We start from the raw sequence: 18,242 nt of genomic DNA, 5'->3' as shown, positions 1-18,242 counted from the left end.
TCCAAAGGACAACCCCTAAAAGGACCTTATACACAGAAAGACATGAATGACTCTTCTCCAAACCCCAAATGTATATAGACTGTGGAGGTTTTGTTATTTTGGATTTTTAAAATCTCTCTGTGGTAGGATACAGGTTCAGCAGGTAAAAGCATATGTACTGCTCTTACAGATGACCAGAGTTTGATTCCTGGCATCTCACATTGCCCCGTGACTCCACCACCATGGGATCTTAGGCCTCTGCCCTTCACTGGCACCCAGTCAAGAGCACACACTCACACACAGTAAACACTCAAACACATAACTTAAAAAAATAAATAAGCAATAAATAAATAAATTAATTAATTAATTAATAACCAATAAATCTCTGTAAAGAATGCCCTTGTTGAAACTAAGTCCATTTAATTTTAAAAGGACCTCGGACTTTAACAGTAAGGAAGCAGACATATTTGTCAACGGTACCCTTAAGATGTCAGTTTTCAGCTGCAGCTCCGTGGGTGGGGCTGAGTGCATGAGCCCCAGGAGAGTGCCCATGTCATCTTCCCCATTGGGAGAGAGCACCAGTTGCTGGATGGTCATCAGGGCATGCTGCCGGCACTGCGGATACTTCACTATATTGTGAGCGCACCTTGCACCACCAAACTCTCGGAATATTCCTGAAGGAGTCAAAGGACTAAGTTAGAACATCCACGGTTGAGTCAGGTCTATTAAAATTCAGCTGCTTCTGTAGGAACAGGTAATTCAAGAAAACTGCTTGTAAAGCTGACATAGCTACCTTACCTTTTATATTACAATGTAAACTTTGCACTGTAGGATGTCAGAAAACACACACAGACATTGTCTATGGTTTTAACATATAATTAGTGCTCTGATCTTGTCACCATGTCATTACTGTCTGTGTCGAACAGGCTGACCTCAAACCCACAGAGATCTGCCTATCTCTACCCCCTAAGTGCTAGGTTTAAAATCTTGCATCACACCTATGAGCCATAGCTATAAGGAAGTATTTTAGAAATAATTTATAAGGCAATTATTTGATCAAGAATATACAAAATAACTTTATAAAATATATTATACTATATAAATATACTATACTATATAAATATAAAAAATACTATACAATGCAATAAAATATTTTAAGACAGTAATAGCATTACAGATCTTGCTGGGAAGGTATAAACAGGCCAAAGGGCCTCATTTTCAAGGCACAACTGTATCACTAATGAATGACTGTACCATTACTGGAATGACTACCATTACCGAACTGTTGGAGACTTGATTTAATGGATTCCCAAGTTACATGGGAATTCCCATGTTTGCTTGTAAAATGCTGAAGGTCCTCATCCCCAATTGGTTTTTGATCAACCAGTAAACAGCCAATGGCCAATGGCCAGGTGGACAGAACCTTTATATTTGCATGGGCTAGGAACTGAGAGAGAGGAAGAAGGAGAATTACCATGACTTGGGAGCAGAGGGATGAGACCTAAGAGCTTCGGGAGAGAAAGCCAAACAGCCATGTGAGAATTCAGGTAAGTGGCCCTTAGGGCCACTCCCCACTCTGTTGTCTGGGGCAACAGCTATGAAATATTGATTTAGCAAGATGACTCAGGGAGATTTAAAGGTGCCCAACCATTAAGCTAGTCAAGGCATATCAAAATTAACTGACGTGTGTGTGTGTGTGTGTGTGAGCTCTTGGGCAGGTACAGCACATACCAGAAGCACAAAGCAGTTAGCAAACTCCCCACAACACTGAACAACTATACCATTACTAAAATGACTGTATCATTACTGAATGACTGTACCATTACTGAATGACTGTACCATTACTGAATGACTGTACCATTACTGAATGACTATACCATTACTAAATGACTGTACTATTACTAAACGACTGTACAATTACTGAACGACCACCATTAACTGAATGACCACCATTACTAAATAACTGTACTATTACTGAACAACTGTACCATTACCGAACAACTGTACCATTACCGAACAACTGTACCATTACCGAATGACTGTACCATTATTAAATGACTGTACCGTTACCGAATGACTGTACCATTACTGAATGACTGCACCATTACTGAATGACCGTTCCATTTTTAAATGGCTGTACCATTCCTGAACCACTGATTCTCCTTTAACGACAGAGCTTTAGCAGACAAGCAAAGCCGCTTCTAGAGCTCTGGCCATGGCTGTCCTGCTTACCTGCATTTGTGTTGGACCCTTGAAGCAGCACAGTCAAGGCCTCCATCACCAACAGAGCCAAGTGTTTTTGGTCTTCAACTGAACTATTGTTTCTTGAGTCCCCTGGAAAATAGGTTCAAAGATTCAAATCATAAAAGCATTGTTTTCCAGCCGGTTTCACTTGAATTATTAATTCTCCTTATTGTGTCTTTAACATTTACTTTCTCCACTATCACACATGCTAATAATACAACCTTTAAAAGAACACACGCCCAGCACCTGCCCAAAATATGCTCAAATTGATGTTAACAGATTTTTATTTTAGTGTGGGAGGAGTTAATTATGTAATAAATATTCAAAATGAAAATGCCAAACACAGTTAAACCCATCGCTCTCACCGATTCAAATCAGAGAGGCCAAGCAGAGAATTATCAAATACAAAAGAAAGCTGCTTATGAATCAGCTGTCTACTCAACAGTCATTAACTCACAATTAAACTTCCTAATGGCTAGATACAGAAGTACCTTTATCATATTTACCGAAAAGGCATCCAATGATGTTTACGAAGCATCCCTAAATGGACGTATTTGTTCCAAAATTTAATGAAACATATTTTCAGATACCCACGTTTAATTATACTGTTATAAAAAGTAATAAATGTAAGTCATGATGACCATCCATGCTCTCTCCTCACTTTGAGCTCCTTTCCACTACTGTAACGTAATTCTAGGCTTCCCTTACCCAACTCCCTAACAACAGGTGAAGAAAGAGTTAATATTGGAAATATGCATTGGAACACATCACACTCACAAACAACAGAAACTCATTTACACCGACAGACAGACGAAAGGCCAGGTATGCCTCAACGCCTCCTGCCTGACCATCAACTGGGGAAGTGTTTACCTTGCTCACTGAGTGCCTGAGCTGGATCCTTCAGGAGGGCAGCATACTTGTGCAGAAGGTTTACCATGACCTCCAACAGGCCCACCTCCCTGAAGACATCTTTAAATATGTAGTCGTGCCTTGTAAACTTCAGAAGGGTTTTCATTGCAATGATGCTACAGTGATAAGAAGAGCTGGACTTTAACAGGATGCTAACGCTAATGAGTTCTTTACAAGGGATATAATTCAGGCTAAAAACCACAAACTCCAGCATCTCGAAGTATTTGTTCTGTACTTCCGGGAGTTTAGCAATCTTCTCTGCAAACTGTGACAGGGTGTGCTGGGACTCCAGGATGAAGTAATTAGCATTGTCCGCCATGTAAATGTTTGTGATGGCGTCAAGGATGATCTGCGCAAGGAAGTTGGTCTTTGCTTTTAAAAATGCATTCTGAAGAACTGCAAAGGCCTGGATGTTTCTCACACTGTGACCTAAAACAGAAAGCAGGGACACAAGTGGGTGCTATGCCATGTTTAATCACGGTAGAGAGCCTGTGTCAACACATGGTGAATGTCACCGTCTATCAAATATTTAGTAAGACAATGTCCTAATTTCAGATAAGGTCTTAATTTTCTTCATCAAGTTCAAATAATTAAAAATAAATAGAACCAATCAAATATTTAATGCATCATTATGAATATTTTAAAAATACCATAGTTTGACAACTCACTGCCTGAGAACGAAAACCTATCACATACATACAACCTTCTGACTGTGGAGACAGTTTACTAGATGTCAGACTGAGCATGGCTGAGGAGTGGTTACTCTCCATTAGAAAAGAGGCAGCTTTTACACAGCAGGTCATGTGAAAAAGGGGACACAGGCTCTTTCATGTTCTCCTGTGTGGTGGCAACACAGGGGTTTTTATAAAATTTAACTGGAAATTTGCTCAGTTTTCAAGCTAAAATTGGGATTTCTTTATGAAAAAACTTTTTTTTTTTTTTAAAAAAAAAAAACAACCCATGGCCACTAGTAATATCTTTAAACTTGATTTTCAAACACATTAAGTGGAACAATTAAGCATCTTCTGGTGAGAAAAATTTAATAATGATAATTATAAAGAAATTACTATAGAAAGTTGGATTTGAAGTACAGTAAAATAAGTGCTTTTCTATAAAAACTGTCCCTGGGCCCACAATTATTAGCAATATATAGTACTTACAAAAGTGACAAAATTAAGATTGACTTTATACAATAAATGAGATTTCAGAAAGGGCGTCAAATGCAAACGAGAAAAGCACATTATGGGTCAGAAAGTCGCTTAGAGACAGTAGTCAACATGGACATTCCTTAAAAAAACATTTAAAGTTCCCCAATTTTCAGTGCATATGTTAGTTCAGATTTCATTTATAATATACAAATATACTTGGGGGACGCGAAGTACAAAGCACACTCACACGTGACTTCTTTTGAGAACACTGGCTTTACTATTTGTAGTCTGCTACATCAAGCTTAGGCAGACAGTGGAAATACAGAGGTAAAGCTAAGGATGTTGAGCACCACTTCAATTATTTATTTGATTGACTTGTCGTTTGTATTTCTTTGAAAAATTGTTATTACTATCATCAAGAAAACCAGCGAGTCAGGTGTGGCGGCCCAGCACTTGGGAGGTGAAGGTGGAGGTGGACAGAACTCGGCAAGTTTGTTGGCTGCATTGTACAAACAAGCTCCTGGATGGACAGGAACACACAGTGAGACCCTGTCTCAAAAAATGAAAAAAAGAAAGAAAGAAAGAAAGAAAGAAAGAAAGAAAGAAAGAAAGAAAGAAAGAAAGAGGAAGACAAAAAAAGAAAAGAAAAAAAGACAATGAACAGCAATAAATGCTGGTGAGTTTGTGAAGAAAGAGGAATGCAGCCATTGCTGGGAGGGACAGAGATTGCTATACACAACCATGGAAATGAACATGGCTCTTCAAAACACTAGAAATAGAACCGTCGTCATATAACCTACATATGACTCCTGCATTAATGTCTGAAGGACTCCAAGTCTGCATTCCACAGAGACTCTTGCACACCCATGCTTACTGCTATACTATTTATGATAATACTAGCACTTTTGGTATGTGCACGCATGTGCATGTACATATGCCTATTATATACCTGATCACGCACTGGACTGTGTGAGCCACAATATGTGTATGGAGGTCAGAGGACAACTGTTGCAGGATATTTGATCATACTGTGAACCCCAAAATTGTGTTCTTTACTGGGAAAACCTGTTTCTAGTTGTGGTATGGCTCAGTCTTAGCACACACCTTTAATCCCTCTGGCTGGAATACACATGACCTTGGTATACACCTTTAATACCAAACAATGAAGTAAAGTTAGTTTGTAGAAGGAAGCACACGTTTGAAAGTAATGTCTAATTGAGTGGCAGACAAATCAGAGAAAGACTTGACACAGTAGGATATGACTAACTCTCACAAGAAGAGAGAGAACAGGGAAGCTACTTATGAGGGAGTGTGGCAGAGAGAGAAAGGAGGCAGTTTTACTAGGAGAGAACAAGCTAGACACGGGTGAAGACAGAATGAGCCAGAGAATGAGAAGCCAGAAGATTAGAACAGATTGCCAGAGTTAGTTTGAGGCCAAGCAGAGCAACTCAGAAAAGGCTTAGAGAGAAGTCAGGGTGAACCAGTCAGCTTGGAGAAGAGTTTGAGCCAGAACAGCTGAGTTGACCAGCCAGCCAGAGTTGAGAAAGAACTAGGAAGGGGTGAGCTGATTCAGCAGTAAGTCTCAGAGGCTGAAAACATCCTAGGCCTAGATGAGACCGTACAAGGCTAGAGGCTTCCAGAACAAGGCCTAGGTGGGCAAATGGAGGCATGGAGACGGCAATTGCATCAGGAGAATAAAAGTTACTTTTACAGACAACTTTGTGGAGTAGATTCTCTTCTCCCACCTCTGACTGTGTCCTAGGGATGAACTCAGATTGCTAGACTTGTGTGCCAAGTTTCCTTTACCCGGCAAGCCATACTGCTCGCTCTGGTGGACCTATCTTTCTCTCAGTTCACAGAAATAGTTAAGTGAAATACTTAAGGTTTTAAAATTAGATTATGGAGAGACTACTATGTGTTCTAGAAAATGGAACTTTGAATGTGTGAGAGGCTACACGTATTTCAGAGTTAACTGGCCAGCCTGTGCTCTGAAGGCCCAGCCCAGCTCAGCCCAGCATAGCACGGCACTGCAGTGAGTTCCATTCTCTACCTATTCACAGTTACTAAGAGCTGATTTCATAAAATAAGTAGGCTTTATTGTGAAATGTAAACTACTACACATGCTGGTATTTCAGCTCAGTTAAATCTTACACAGGCTCATCATGATCCTATCAAAGAGCTAATGAGTGCCAAAGATCAGGAACTATTGTTAGAGGGTTCTAGGTTAAATTTAATGCATGACTGGCTGTCATGCATTAAGAAAGCCAATCAATTCTTGACATTCTTATGTCATTAATTTGTTTGCTATTTTGGGATGGTCTCGTGTAATCCAAGCTGTCCCCAAACATGCGGTGTAGTTGAGATTGACCCTGACTTTGTCATCCCCCCACTTCTGTCTCCCATTGCTGGGTTTGTGGATATCTGCTACTATGCTCCACTCATAATTAGATGTTCTTAATTACAGAGTAAGGTTTTCTGTAAGGAAGTCTGAGCCTCACTACACGAGGATCAAAATGCTAGAAAAATGTAGGGGAAAAAAAATGTAACAAAAACTTATTCCCGGACCTAAATGAAATAATGTAATTTCTCTGTCTTAGGTTTGTACTGGTCTAAATGAAATACAAGCACTCACACCCCATGATTCTGGATGTGCCCAGCAGGTGTGGAGAATGAGTGTGTGCTAACCTCCACCAACACACAGACACACAGAGGAGCCAACATCCAAGGAGGGAGATCCCCATGACAACCTGCTTCAAATGAGTGAATATAACACAAATCTCACCTGACTTAATAATGTTAAACAGTGCTGTTGTCTATCAGACTAAAGACTGGGGAAACCCTTCTGCAGGCATGGACAGGAGGACTTTAAGGGAAAAGGACAATTATGTTCAGACAATAATGCCCACAAGAAGCAACCGTCAGGGGACAAATCCCTTCCTTCTTCACTTCTAGGAGCTCAGAATCAGAACAGAGCTGGGAAAAACTCACCTTTGCCTGCTGGCTGAGGTACTGCAAATCCAGGCAACAAGAAGGGGGCCCCTGTGGTGACACCAGCTGGCTTCAGCTCACTGACCCCATATGTGGTCAAAGAGGTTACCAGACTCACCAGATCCTTCAAGGCATCTCTACACTCTGCCTCCTTCGCTTGTTCCAATCTAGAAGAAGTTAGATTCAGAGGTTTTTTTCTCGTTTGTTGCTATTCTTAAATTTGATACAGAATTTCTTGTCGATTTCAGATTCAGTAATTAAATGTATAAAGTACTTACAGAAGTATCTTACATTTTTCTCATATAAATATATGCTTTAAAAAAAATCAAAATATTTTATTATTCTACATTATGATGCAATTTGAAGATACCCATATGAATAAACACAGTGTTGAAGTTCTGTCAGCAATAACTAAACCATTAATCTTTGGTCCAAAGGTGGTTTGTTTGCTTTTGTAAATATACTTTCTTAGCAGACAATGCTTGAAATAAAATTTATGGAAAGTTTTAAGAGCTGTGTCTGCAGCATGTGTTTGTGGAGGGAACACTGCCACTTGAAGCTCTGAGAACACAAAGCAAGCTTCTGAGCTGAGCTGACTTCCTCAGAGTGGCCGTCTGAGGTTAAGCGAGCAGCCAGTCTGAGGCCATGAGATGCCCATCAAGAGCAGCCTACCTGAAGTCATAAGAGACCCTCTCAGGTCATGAGAGGCCTGTCTGATGACATGAAAGGCCCTCTGAGGTCATGAGAGGCCTGTCTGAGGTCATGAGGGGGCCTATCTGAGGGACATGAGGGGCTCTCTGAAGTCATGAGAGGCCTGTCTGAGGTCATGAGGGGCCTGTCTGAGGACATGAGGGGCTCTCTGAGGTCATGAGAGGCCTGTCTGAGGTCATGAGGGGCCTGTCTGAGGTCATGAGGGGCCTGCCTGAGGTCATGAGGGGCCTGTCTGAGGTCATGAGGGGCTCTCTGAGGTCATGAGAGCAGCCCAGTCTGAGGTCATGAGAGGCCTGCCTGAGGTCATGAATAGCATGAGGATGTGACTTTTACTATGGCTTTACGGACAACACAAAATACTTGAAAGAGTCTCATTCTCTTAAAGGATAAGATTCACCGAGACTTCCCTTACTATAGATTAGTACTTCTCATCCATATAAACTTGGGATATGTAAAAAACGTGGGAATGGAGAAAAGATGTGGTCAGCGCTATGACTCAGACAATGAATTTTCTGTGCCAGTGTGCTTGCCAAATACTGTTTGAGATCTTCACAGAATCTGTACGTGTGATCAAGTCTGTCCCAACTCTCACCTCCAAGTCCTTCCGCACCACCAATCACTGTCTCCTCCCACTCTTTCCTACACCCAGAGTCTCTTTAGTAATGCTTGAACATGCTCGAGGACAAGGGCGGGGGAACATGCATCTGTAGTTTCTCAAGCAATTTTCAACTAAAGTCAGTCTGGACGTTGCTCACTTTCCTACTATGTCCACAATGGTATAGCCTCCTGTTTCTTTCCCATCCAATAGTGCTAAATATGTGATTCATGTCTGCACAGCTCTCATCCAGAAACATGCTCCTGATATCACTGAGAGCCAACCACGGCACTGGCAGCTAATATGCTAACATATTTCTTCCTCCCTATCAAGAGTCCTATCCTCTCACTACAGATGAAAGACTGGATTGTGCCCTTATGGGCATACGTTCTAAAGGAATGAACCATGTACTATCCCGTGGCGATGTGCACATGCCTTCTTCCACAGATGGGGATGTATGTGCAGAAACACTGATATTAGCCAACAGCAAATAGAATACACTGCTTGATAAACTGTTATTTCAGGAAGTAAGTTTAGAAATTAGTGCCGTCTTGTAATACAGAAAATGTTATAAAGATACAAAGCATCCAAAGGACGGCTAGTGGGGTGATGCTACAGTTTCTGCAAAATATGGACCTAGCCATTTCCATGTGTGGTACTGAGTCTGGAAGAGGAGGCAACACATTTAGCAGTGACTGATTTGTCTTATATATACACTTGTGCAGTCGCTACATAGTCGTTCTGGCCCTTAATAAAAATAACCAGAAGTTATATGTACAACAGTAATTAAAGAGGCCATGAACCTGAGAGGAGTAAGGGGGGTGTAGAAGGGGTGGAGGGGGGTGACCCAAATGCAATACTCATAAATGAAATAAAAAAACTAAACAAAAGAATCAAACTCTCTCTCTTGCGCGCACACACACACACACACACACACACACAGCCCAGTAAGTACTAAAAATGAGGGAAAGCAAAACTGTAATCAATCAGGAAGAGCTCACACTTGCAAGCCAGGCTAACTGGTTCTCCAGCCGGCCATTTCTCTGGTTCCTGGGAAAGAGGCCACTCTGCTCTCCTAAGTCTAGATTCAGCACTGTGCACTGCACTTGATCGGCTCACTCAAAACTCACCTCCTGTCCTCTGAAGGAAACTAAGAATGAAAGGAGAGCATCTACCCAAGTGTTTACTGACTTCTAATTAACCCACAATTTCCACCAAAATTTAAAATGTGTCCTAAAGTTGTGGGGTTTACCTGAGCAAGAGGTCACAAAGAAAATTATATCCTTGCCATATCCGAAAGTCATCCAGAAGTGTTTGGGAAACATCGCTGGAGTCTTTGAGAAAACAAGAAAGTCCCGCAAACATTTCAACAATTTCAAGGGGAGACAGGTCATCTGACTGCTGCATATTCTGAACACACGTAGACAAACATTCTTTTTCTGTAAGAATGAAAAATTAAGTATGTATTACTTATGGCCATTGCTTAAGGAAAAGGTGCATAATGAAGTAATGAAGCATCAAGTTTTAGTATCTGTGTAACACTATACAAGGTAAATACATCTTCCTTACTCTAAGGGCAAACAAAGTTTCAGAGTCGTGGGCAGGTTCTCTAAGACGTAACAAAGGATGACACAGGAGCCTGGTGAGAACAAGTTAACTTGTATCAAAGATCTTACATCACACTTTGATGTCAAATCTAAATGGCTGCTCACTGCCAAATCGTTTCTGATTTTTAGTGATGTATTAGGTTTCCCACACAGAAGAGAACAAGTAGCTGAATGAGTTAATCAAAAATTTCAGAACTCTTTAGCATGTCTGGGTGGCAACAAGGTAACTGGTTGAGAAGCTACTGTAATTACCACGCTCATAAGCATCTCAAAGGACAGATACTATGTATATACTAGGCAGATAATTCTCTTTAACACTGATTTTTTAAGTCCACCTATTTTTATCTATTTTGTATCAGAAAGAATACCTGGGTATTTATGAAATATCTTCAAAAACACTGGCAATAATTGAAGGGTTCTAGCAGGCCCAGCATGGCAAAAAGGGCTCTGGCGGGCCTGGCCCTTCCCCCACTCCTTCCACCTCAGATTACATTCCTGAAGCTAGCCCCCAAAGGCTATTTATTGACAAGTTCCTCTGCCTGAGGCTCACTACCAAGGTACAGCTATGAAAGCATTGAAGCCCAGCAAGCAAAAGCTTCCTTTGGCTTACCTAATTAACATGCCCAATCAAAATCGAACACTCACCCTAACACAGGGTTTCTTTTTCCCTTTATAAAACCGCCATTTTTTTTTTTTTTTTTTTTTTTTTTGCCTATGGGCCACCTGACTCCTCTCTATCTAGAGGCAGGGGCAACTATCCCTTCCCTTCTCCCTCATCCTCTATCTCCTGCCTTTGTCTCTCATCCCCTCTCCTTTGTCCCTCTGAGACAAATAAATCTCCTTAGTGCTAAAAACTTCATCTTGGGGTGTCCTACACCAATCCTGGTCCTTACAATTATAGCAATTGAAAATACTTGCTTTTTTTGGTAGAAGAACAAATTGGTCAATGATAACTACACCAAATTAAAATTCAGCATTCACACAACAAAGAAGTAATTTTAACTTGTTCAGGTCCATTATGTGGAACCTAAGAAAATCTCTTGCATTGGAAAGACCCAACAAACCAAACAATTCTTTTACTCCTGGTAAATTTTTGTAAGTATGTATCTGAAATACAGAATCCTGGAGACTGAACACAGCCTGGTCAGGTGGTTCATGACTGAGCTGCTCTCAGCCTTTGCCTTCATTTGGGAAAGGGTCTTGCTAAGTCATCCAGATTGGACAGAAATTCACTTTGTGGCAGTGATGAGCCTTGAATTCTCCATTTCACTGCCTCAGCCAAACCAGACCTGTCCAACTTTACGTGTAATTAATTTATTGAAAGGCCAATCTTTCGGCAACCTAGAGATGACAAGAGAAAGGAGGAAGACAGTTGTGGTTCTCACCGTGAATATACTTCACCACGTTCACACTCAGCCCGTGGCGGGAGATGGTCATGAGGACCATCCCCCGCGCTCTTCCTCCATGGCAGGTTATAGGGGGGGGCACCAAGACGTTATTGCACTGAATAAAAGCTGTAGGTCGTCCTTCTGGGCCAGCTCCTCCGCCGGAGAAACGAAACTGCAGAGTTTTACTAAAATCTAAATGTAAAAGAAAGGAGAGAGTGCAGTACAGAACCATGATGGCAGGCAGGGCAGAACCATGAGACCAAACGTCTCTCAGCTTCAGAGAGAGTGCTGGGCAGTCATGACATCAGGATCACTGCTCTCAGGAATGTTACAAAGACATCTACAAAGTTACAGTTAAAGAGAGCTCCCTTAAAACAAAATTCACTCCCCAGCCTTCCTTCTACCTTAGAATGATTAAGCTTGAATCAGGATAAACAGCAACACTGCATTACATCTCTCTCTCTCTCTCTCTCTCTCTCTCATTTTTTTTTTTTTTTTTTTTTTTTGAGAAAGAGTTCTCCATATAGTTCTGACTGTCCTGAAACTAAGTAAGTATGTAGACCAGGTTAGCCTGGAACTCACAGAGATCCCTCTGCCTCTACCTCTGCAGTGCTGAAATTAAAGGTGTCACCACCACAACTGGAAGTTTTAACCTTCTAATTTAGTTCTTTATTTGCACTGGTAAAATATAGTTTTTCTACTTTAAAAGGTGTAACAGACAAAATAAGACAGCTGAAGTAAAGTGAGCATTAAATTGTTTCCATTTTATATACAAAGAGAAGATGTTCCAATAGTGTAAAATTACATCTAATTGACAGAAACTGCCTGAAGTCTTGCTTACAATGGAAGACTCTAGACCATCGGTTCTCAACCTGGGAGTTGTAGCCCCTTTGGGGGTCAAATGATCCTTTCACAGGGGTCACCTAAGACCACTGGAAAACACAGATATTTACATTACAATTTGTAACAGTAGCAAAATTACAGTGATGAAGTATCAACAACAAGAAAACTTTATGGATAGGGTCACCACAACAGGAGGAACTGCATCAAAGGGTCGCAGCATTGGGAAGGTTGAGAACCATCACTCAAGCCATCAGCTCCAGAAATGAAGACATAACTGTGATTTCCGAGCCCGCTCTTGCTCCACCCACTCTAGCTCTGTGCTTTGCTGCACCAGGGTCTGTTACACAAAAGAAGTCCAAATAGATTTTTTCCTCAATGGTGCCTTTCTTGTGACCCAAGTTCAATGTCAGGAACAGTTAACTTCTCTGTGCTCAACTCCCGCCTCTAATTTTTTGAGATATGAAATACTACAAAATTATTCCATCAGCTTAAAAACAGTCTACATGAAATGTGGGTGTGTCTTGAGGGCAGCAAGAATGTCGCTAAATGAACTAAAGAAAGGACGTGTGTGGAAGGTAATGCCTGCAAAGCTACATTCTCCTGGTCCTACTTGATGTCGAACTTTCTTAAATAACACAGGCTTCCTAGTTCATCCCTGCCATCCCACAAGAGAGAGCAGAACTGAGGAGTGAGCTGGTGAAAGGCTCTCATGGTTAGCAGACACAGTCATCTTCTCTACAAAAGTTTGGAGGAACTGCTGTGTGCAGAGCACCCACTGGTGTGTGCATGGATCCTTTGCCCAAGCAGACACAGCATGGAGAGGCTGCACACGAAAGATGTGTCAGCTCCGTTTGTTTCTGCTTGTGGCGCTGCCTTATGCAATTAGGACAGATGCCGGGCCTCTAATTCACAACACAAAACAAACCAAAATAGTAAAAACTAGGAAATAAAATCCACACTAAATCCTTGCTCTCAAAGTCAACTAGATTTAGTGATTCCTTCACTGCTGAGCCCTAAGGTAATTGGCTCCCAACTTTACTGTCAAAATGACTTTTGCAAATAATTTAGCCCGATCCTTTCCCGTGGGCCGGAAGTGCAGTCAAATGCTCCTGCCTCTCCTCCCCCACACTGCTTCTACTTGTAGGGAAGCTTTACAAAGGGCAACCAAGTGTGGTGGAGGAAGGACTGCTCACATCAGCCAGACAGGGAATGCCGGCATGGAGCAGCAACCATCTGTCATACAACACAAACACGGAGATTGCATCTAGCTTGAAACATTTAATAAGCTGTCTCAATTCGTTTCCTGAGCAAAATGATAGATAGGGTGTGTAGTCTGGGATGGCAGGAAACAAAGGGTCCGGAGCAGAGAAGGAGCACTGGGCAGGGAGAGGACGGGTCCTCGCCGTGGATGGGAGGGGACAGAGAATGGGTCCTCGCCATGAGTGGGAGGAGACAGGGTCTTCACCATGGGTGGGAGGGGACAGAGGTCCTAACCATGGGTGTGAGGTGATGGGGTCCTTGCCACAGGTAAGAGTGGATGGGGTCCGTGCCATGGGTGGGAGGGGACAGGGTCCATGCCATGGGTAGGAGGGGATGAGGGTCCTAGCCATGGGTAGGAGGAGATGAGGGTCCTAGCCATGGGTGGGAGGGAATGGGGTCCTCAGACAGGGTCTGTGCCATGGATGGGGAGGGGATGGAGTCCTAGCCATGGGTGTCTGCTGTGGGCCATACACATGACGTCAGATCTCATGGTACCTTTTCAAGTCAACCACTCTCACTGTGCAGAATCCACAACTGCGGCACACAGGCCACCACCATCTACAGCCATGCGGCCTTGCCTAGCACAGAGCCACTGGCCTCTCTTCATCAGCCTCTGCTCTGGTGGCAATAGCAGCAAACTGCCCTTAAGTCTAGCCTGTGTTAAGCAAAAAACTGAAGCTCAAAACTCAAAAGCCTTTTAGGCACACATCTTTCAACTCTGTAAGTTGGGAAAGCCATATCCTCGGTCACATAACTTCAGAATCTTACATTTGAAGGTGTTACGACTGGGTTACCATTTGCTGAAGTCTTTGAAGACATCACCAAGGTGATCACGTGATGGTCTGTACTGTTAATTACATGCACTGCTGTGCAATGGAACCGCAGGACTTCCAGTGTTTTTCTTTCTGAATGAATTTATCATTAAGTATTTGTCTTTTTGAAATAAAAGTGGTTTTTAAAAATTATATTGGTTCCATGAATACACTATATCCTCAATGTTGGTAGGTTGCTTGTTTAAAAATTGTTTTTTCATCTCACAAAAGAAGACCATACAGGGCACCTGTATTACTGGGCTACTTTAGACAGGTCTTTTAAACCTTTGCTTACCCATGGTCCTATAAAAGAGCAGTGGCAGTGATAGGAAGGGGCTCTCCAAAGTGCAGAGGGTGGCAGTGGCCAATGGAAGATGGCCGTAGCCAGTGGGAGGTGGCAGTGGCCAGTGGAAGGTGGTAGTGGCCAGTGGGAGGTGGCAGTGGCCAGTGGGAGGTGGTAGTGGCCAGTGGGAGGTGGCAGTGGCCAGTGGGAGGTGGCAGTGGCCAGTGGGAGGTGGCAGTGGCCAGTGGGAGGTGGCAGTGGCCAGTGGGAGGTGGTAGTGGCCAGTGGGAGGTGGCAGTGGCCAGTGGGAGGTGGCAGTGGCCAGTGGGAGGTGGTAGTGGCCAGTGGGAGGTGGCAGTGGCCAGTGGGAGGTGGTAGTGGCCAGTGGGAGGTAGCAGTGGCCAATGGGAGACACTGAGAGATGACAGAAGCCACTGGGAGGTGGCCATAACAAGAGGGAGGTGACAGGAGCCAGTGAAGGTGGCCGTAGCCAATGGGAAGTAGCCGTAGCCAGTGGCAGGTGGCAGTAGCCAGTGGGAGGTGGCAGGAGCCAGTATAATTGAGAACGTTTTTTAAGTTCAATATTTACAAGCTCCGTGAGTCCTATATATAAATAGAAATTACACAGACTTTCTTGTCTACGTAATTGTAAGGCATATTTCCTAAATCTCAATATAATAAATGAATGATTTTCCTTAGCAAATTGAATTTTAAAGACATTACTGATACTTCAATGTAATTTTAACAGCTGGACCTGTTAGTAGGAACAAATGCAGTAACACCCAACACTGTCTCCAAATGCCCCAGGAAAATACTTCCATACTCCTGCTTTTTATGGAAATGTAATTATGAGGAAAAGCCATATCATAATAAACAGAATGAGATTCTCTGAAAAGTGGAAGAAGCAACCAAGAATAGGGTGCGCTCACTCCTAGAACCTCAGCATGTGGGAGCTGAGGCAGGGGGCTGTGGGCTTGAGGTCAGCCCAGCCTACACGGTGAGACCCTGATTAAAACATAAAACAAGGTGAAGCAGATCAGACAGGACATGTTCTCGTTCACTTTCAAGACAGTTCCAGAAACAAGCGTGCACACGAGTAGTTAGTGCTCTTACCTGGACAAAAGCTTTCTGGAGCAGTCCTCGGCGCTCTGCTAGAGGGAGCTCGCTCTGCGCGCCTCCACCTGCCTCAGGCACATGTGGAAGGTCAAAGAACAGATACAGACATTTAACCAGGGTGGAAGGGACTGACATCGTGGTCATGCAGTCCACGGTTTTCTGGAAAACAAACCAACAGAAGTGAGTAGATAGACAGACGGAAGCAACTGTGATGGGACAGCTGAGGACAGACAGGAGGATGATCTACCAGCCGCCTAGCGCTTATGTGCAGCAGGGAGCTCAAACCCACCTCAGAGTGACTGGCAGGCAGTTTGTCATTTGGGCAAATTTGCTTCAGTCACACGTTGTGACAGTTTGTTGGTCATGCCGTAAGTTATTTATTAAATGTGCTACTTAATGATTAGGAAGTGGCTTGTTTCAAAGAACACGAACTTCCAGAATTTAAGAGAACCACACTTAATCAGAAACAATGGGGAGACTATCCAATTTCCTGGGCATCCTCTCTCCCTCTTTCTCACAAATGAATAAAACTGTGTATACATCTCAGGGTAAATATGATAGCTAAAATAACAGAATAAATACAAAATCAGAATAACCAAAAAAATCAAAAACAAACAAACAAAACGCTCAGCCAGGCAACATAGGCTGCAATCCTTGCTATGCTGAAGGCAGAGACAGGAGGCTCCCAAGTTCAAAGTTTATTTGGACAACAGACCAGTCTAGTCAACTTACTGAGAGCCTAGATTGAAAGAAAAATTAGAACAGGGCTGGAGATAAACTTGGGAGTACAATTCTTGCCCTGAGTCTAATCCTATTACCAAAAATAAATGAATCAACCAACAGGCTTATTAACCACTAAGTTGTATTAGTTTTGGTTGTACTATCATGTGTATCTTTGTCATTGGGTATTCCTGGGTGGAAGGACATCTGAGAGACAGAGCCACTGCCAATACAAATGACACTGCATTATTTTCAAAGATTTGCAAGAAGAAATTATAGACAACCTTTTAGGAATCGTTTCAATATTGCTAAGAAGTATGATGTCATTAACATAGTCCATGGTGCAGTGTGTCATGAGGTTCTGCTATAGGAGGAACTGGTATCTTCCAATTCACTTATGTGCTATCTCATGAAACGTATTTATGGAGTGTATGTGAGCCAGTACGTGCACAGTTTCAAAGCTGCATGCGAAGACTGGGCATCCTCCCTTCCAAGGGATCACACTCTATAACCCTATGAGCATCAGCAGATCTCTAAGTAACTCCGAAATAAACGCCCACTGACGATGGCAGCACATACACCCTAACAGGAATGGGAATGATCAACACTGTCTGGAATGAAACAGATAATTACAAATAATTAAAATAAGTAAGGAAAAAATGCTGCCTGAAGACACATAGGATGTCAGACCATATGGCGGCGGCATATCTGAAGAACTCAAGAGTCCAAAATGGCAGACACTTGAGAACCACAATAGTGACTACTTGTTCTACAAACAAAAGGTTCACAGGTCCATGATTTATTCCTGAGTCAACACAGTACGGCTGATACTAGAACTGCAAAGTCCTCACATTACAAAGAGCAACCAAGCCTCATAGTTTACATAGCCTGCTGTAGGTGGGAGAGCTAGCTGAGAGGGTCTGCTTAGTGACCCCTAAACAAGGGCTCACATTCTCCTAAACTGATGGCTGACACTCAGCGAAGTATTACCAACAAAACAGAAGTGAAACAGAATTCAGAAGCAAAATTCAAATCATCAGCCTGGAGTAGCACAGACGGTAAACTAGCAGAGGGAGCAGTATGGAAACTCATACAGAGCCACAGGAGGGGTGAAGTCTGATCAGATCCAGGAGTGGGCGATGGAAAGGAGGGAAAGCTTTGAGAGCAATGGCTACACAGACAGCATCCATTCCTGAAGGCCCTCTGCTCTATCCAGTATCAGCTCACTGCTTCAACACCCTACACCAGGTATCTAACAGGTAGTTAAAATCTTTGCCATTTCTCCAACTTTCCCAAATCTAATTCCTTCAGCTAACCCTCAACCTCAAAACGTTTAATTGCAGCATTTCTATAGTGGAGGGGCTATACTTGTACACACACAGCCCATCACCATACGTCACTATACTCTACTGTCTCTCAGTCTCCTACATGTGGAGTCAGGACTATCCCCATCTTGGTCTTGTGCTGGTGCCAGCAGAAAACGGCACTCAAACAAAAGCAGCAGCCTAAGGCACAGCACTGATGTTGCTTTTAAGTGCATCATTTTCCAGTCAAATTATCACTAGCTTCTCCTTCCCATTATGCAAAGCAGTATGGTTTTTCACTTTCATCTTATACAACTTGGCATCTAAACTGGCAT

General features: G+C 42.6%; 1 protein-coding gene across 1 annotated transcript in view; it reads right to left on the bottom strand.

Annotated features, from left to right (window-relative positions):
- The window catches only part of Wdfy3 (WD repeat and FYVE domain containing 3), a 223,789-nt gene that overhangs the window by 107,012 nt on the left and 98,535 nt on the right, over window positions 1-18,242 (bottom strand). The window contains 9 exon segments of the mRNA XM_076926347.1: window positions 460-653; window positions 2,212-2,313; window positions 3,094-3,561; window positions 7,269-7,435; window positions 9,827-10,013; window positions 11,567-11,624; window positions 11,626-11,664; window positions 11,666-11,761; window positions 15,881-16,042. Coding sequence (XP_076782462.1) covers window positions 460-653; window positions 2,212-2,313; window positions 3,094-3,561; window positions 7,269-7,435; window positions 9,827-10,013; window positions 11,567-11,624; window positions 11,626-11,664; window positions 11,666-11,761; window positions 15,881-16,042 — 1,473 coding nt within the window.

The sequence above is a fragment of the Arvicanthis niloticus genome, chromosome 27 (genome assembly GCF_011762505.2).
Source record: "Arvicanthis niloticus isolate mArvNil1 chromosome 27, mArvNil1.pat.X, whole genome shotgun sequence".
NCBI lineage: Eukaryota > Metazoa > Chordata > Mammalia > Rodentia > Muridae > Arvicanthis > Arvicanthis niloticus.
This window is presented reverse-complemented; position numbering and strand designations above follow the sequence as displayed.